This window comes from Myiozetetes cayanensis, unplaced genomic scaffold (genome assembly GCF_022539395.1).
Source record: "Myiozetetes cayanensis isolate MyiCay16 unplaced genomic scaffold, myiCay2020 scf51, whole genome shotgun sequence".
NCBI lineage: Eukaryota > Metazoa > Chordata > Aves > Passeriformes > Tyrannidae > Myiozetetes > Myiozetetes cayanensis.
In genome coordinates, this window is record NW_026087754.1 from 108,783 (window position 1) to 112,960 (window position 4,178).

Here is a 4,178-nt window from a genome sequence, read left to right on the forward strand (position 1 = left end):
TCTTTTTTTTCCTTTTTCTTCTCAGGGAAATCAGATTTTTTTTTTTTTTTTTCAGAGTTGCTCTGGCTGGGGAGGGAAAGGGAGGTTGGAAAAAGGAGGAGAAGCGACTGGGCAGAGTCCGAGCCGGCACAGGGGAGGGTGGCTGCCCAATTTGGGGTGGGGGGAAGGCGGAGGGATTGTGGGGGGGGAGGAAGGAAGGGGGAGTGTGCGGCTGGAAACAGTCTCATCCCGAGTGAGATAAATAGGCGATGGTGGAAGATGCGTGCGCGGGGTGGGGGTCACTGAGGAGAGCAGCAGGGAGAGAAGGGGGCGGGGAGGGGGTGTCCACATTCCCACCGCAGACGGGATTTTTTCACCTCCCCCCCCTCCTTATTATTATTATTATTATTATTATTTATATTTTTCCTCTTTTTTTTTTTTTTTTCCTTTTTTTTTTTTTTCTTAAAGTAGCCAAACGTTGTGCCAGTGATAAATACGGGGAGGGAGGGGGTGGGAAGGAGGGGGTCGGAGTGAGTGTGTGTGTGTGTGTTTGGGGGGGGTTCCTCCCGCCGAGCTGTCACTTCTTCACTCCTTCTGCTTCTCCTCCTCTGTCTCTTCTCGCTTCTCCTCCTTGGCCAAGCTGTCGGCGGCGGCCGCGGCCGCCCCCCCTCCCGCCCCGGAGAGCGTGGAACTCAAATTACTCTCTTTTTTCCATTTCATCCGCCGGTTTTGGAACCAGATTTTAATCTGCCGCTCCGTCAGGCACAGAGCGTTGGCGATCTCGATCCGCCTCCGCCGGGTCAGGTACCGGTTGAAGTGAAATTCCTTCTCCAGCTCCAGGGTTTGATAACGGGAATAAATCTGGCGGCCCCGCCGGCGGTCGGCCCCGTAACCAACTCCTAAGGATGCCGAGACAAAACAGACTAAAAATCGTCAGCCCGCGTAGAACGGCGGGGAAAGGAAAAGGAGAGGGGGGGGTGGGTGTGAAACACCCGCACCCCGCGCAACCCCCTCCGCCCCCGCGCAACCCCGCGCCCGCCCCGCTCCTCCTCCCCCACCCCACACCACCCACTTCCCCTCCCCACCACCCCCTCCTTGAAAAAAAAATTAAATTAAATTAAATTAAATTAAAATAGCCCTATTTTTCTCTCTCTCTTTTTTTCTCTCATTTTTTTTCTTTTTTTTTGGGGTGATTAAATTAACCCTGTGCGCGCAGCTTTTTCTCCTGGGGCATTTGCTCCCGGGATGCTGGTTCTTTCCTCCTCCTCCCCTCCCCCAAAAAAAAACCCACCGCCACCCCAACTTATTTTTTTAATTTTTTTTTTAATTTTTTTTTTATTTCTGCCAATTGGGAGGATTTTGGGGGGGCGAGTTGGGGAGAGGAGGGGAAGTGGCAGCTTCCCCCCCGACCCCTCTCCGTGTGCGGGGGGTGGGGTGGGGGGGGGAACCCGCCACCAACCGCACTTCCCTCACCCGTCATTAAAACTTATTTTTACCCCGGCAATATTTTGTGCTTTAACTCCCGAGCAGAGCTCGCTGCACTTTATTATCGATATTTTACACTCTCGAAGTCTTTTAATTAGAAAGAGCATAACAAGCCATATTTGCTTGCAACAACTTAACAAATAAAAGGCCTGTAGCTGCAACTGTGAAGGAGCTATATTATTGTTTTTATGGGGCCATAAAAAGTCGCTCAGCCTGTTCTGCTAGGGAGAAGGTCGTAAAGATGGTTCAGTTTATTTAATTTATATCTCCGAGCTGTAAAAACTTACCACTGTGGGAGTTCATACGCTGCATCCAGGGGTATATTTGAATGCTAGTTTTTTGTTCCTGCGAAGTGTTCCTGTTTTGGTCACTGGTAAAATCCTGTGCGATTGATGTCTGTGTATTATGTCCCATAGAATTTTGCCTGCAGCTAGAAAGCATGTCTTTTTCTTGGTAAAAAGCATTAGATCCATAGTCATAAGGTCCTCGGCTGGAGCTAAACACAACATTATCTTGCGGTGAATAAAAAGGAGAAGAATAAATCCGGTTTTGAGCAACGGCTGCTCCATAAGTAGAAAAATGCCTGACAGGGTCATAGGCAGTTGAATTGAGGGCTACGTTGGGAAGCACCTCTTGGCCACTGGTTAGATGGCAGGATAAAGATGGGTTCGTGAAATAGGAATTCATAGCGTCCTCCTCCTAATACCTGGGCTGTGTGATTTCTTTAATATTTATTTCTTGTCTCCAGTTTGTAGTCTGAACTAGATTGTTATAGGGAAGGCTCTGCTCCAGGACAGACAGAATGACACAGTCAGCTGACCCGGGGGGAGCCAATGGGGAGGCGGGTGTCAAAAAGGGAAAAAATTGCTTTTGCTGCTCTTGATTCCCTAGTTGAAACTAAGTGGGCATGGAAAGTAAGTCCTGCACCCCCAAAAACCCACCCCACACCTCCCACCCCCTTCTCCTACGGCACCCCCGGGGGATGGTGGTGGTGGTGGGGAGGGAGGAGATGAGGAGGGGAGGCAGCTCTGGGGGTGCTGCTCTGGGGATGGGGTTTTTTTTTGGGGTTGATGGGTTGGTGGGGAGGGGGTGTGGAGAGGCGCAAATTTCTTAAGCCAGGTTTAACTTTTCCTTCTCCCCCCCCTCCCTCTCTTTCTCTCTCCTCACTCTCACCCCCTCTTTCTCTGCTGGTGGGTTTTTTATTTTATTTTGGGAGCACCGTCCGTGGCGTTTCTCTGTTTGTGTTTGGCTTGATGATGTTTTTTTTTTATTATTATTATTATTATTATTATTATTATTTCAAAGAAATGTTTGCTTAATATCTCGTAATAAAATAGCTCAGAATTCACGGTAATAAATCTCAGACGTCCACAGAATATTAAGCCATAAATTACCCTCCTTTTTTTTTTTTTCTTTTTCTTATTTTCTTTTTTTTTTTTTTTTCCTCTCTTCCCTTCTCGTTCTCCTGTAGCATTGGTCAATATTCTGGAATCAAACGGTGGTGTTTCCTGATGAGAAAATATGACAGAAAGGGCGTGGGGGGTTGGGGGGTAAACATGGCGACTTTGTGAATTGATAACGTGTTTTCGGAGCCTTCTCAAAGTATGTCTTGGGGAGGGGAGAGGAGGAGGAGGAGGAGGGGGGGAAAAAGAGGAAATAAAGGACATTCAGCAAAAGCAAACACCCAACATTGCAAACTCACTTTAGCCTGGAAGTTGGATTTCTCCTCCAGTTTGACATTTCTCTCTCCCCCCCCACCAGCCCCCACCCCTCCTTCTCCAGACGCTTCCCCGCGAATTTTTAATGCTGGAGGGTATTTACATTTTCGAACAACAACTACAGCAACAGCAGGAAAAGAGGGGAGGGGGGATAGGAAAAAAAAAAAAAATAGGGTGGAAAAGAAGATTTGTGGTTGTAAAAAGGGGGAGCCTGGGCTGGGGACAAAACCTCGTGTGTGTGTGTGTGTGTTTGCAGCAATTTAGAGTTGCAGATATTTCCAGCTGATTGGGAAACTTCTGCTGCGAATATTTAGGCAGATGCCAAAAAAAAAAAAGAAAAAAAAAAGGGGGGGATTATATTCTGCCTTCTCTGGGTAGATTGCACCTCGAACTAATTGAAATGAAGGCGGCTTAATCTCATTTTAATTTCAATCTCGAGCCATAAATCGCCCCTTAAATGTAAAACATACCTGCTGATCTGTAAATATTGGGAGGTATCTTTATCAGCCTCGCTATTTAAAAATTCAATTATGGCAAGGGGAGCCCCGGCCTCCTCTGTGGTGCGTGCGTGTGTGTGTGTGTGTGGTGGGTTTTTTGTTAAACCTCCATCGTGTCCACGCTGGGATTTTAAAACGTGAGGGTGCGGGGGGCTGGGGAGAGGGAAGGGGCTGTGGGTGCACCCTCAGGTTCCAAACTGAGGGGATTTGTTTGTTTCGCCCTCCAATTCCTCCCTTTTTTAATTATTATTTTTCTTTTTAAAAAAGATTTTAGCTGACAAAGAAGGGCAGGGTGTGTGTGTGTGTGTGAATGTGTGTGTGTATATTTTTTTCCCCCAGCTATAACAGGAACCCGGATGCCAACGGATTTTATGCTCTTTTTCCTCTGTGTAACAAAGCAAAGTAATCAATGGTAGCAATAAAACCATAAACGAGACTACAACTGAAAAAAAAAAAAAAAAAAAAAGAAGAAGAAGAAACAAACCAAACCCAAACCAAA

At 47.0% G+C, this 4,178-nt stretch overlaps 1 protein-coding gene across 1 annotated transcript; it reads right to left on the reverse strand.

Annotated features, from left to right (window-relative positions):
• Positions 1-564: 564 nt before the first annotated feature.
• Positions 565-2,151, reverse strand: HOXC6 (homeobox C6). The gene is made up of 2 exons (XM_050334218.1): positions 1,752-2,151; positions 565-878 (listed from the first exon to the last, which is right to left on the reverse strand). Exons 1-2 carry the CDS (start codon positions 2,149-2,151, stop codon positions 565-567), a joined length of 714 nt encoding a protein of 237 aa, XP_050190175.1.
• Positions 2,152-4,178: the final 2,027 nt, after the last annotated feature.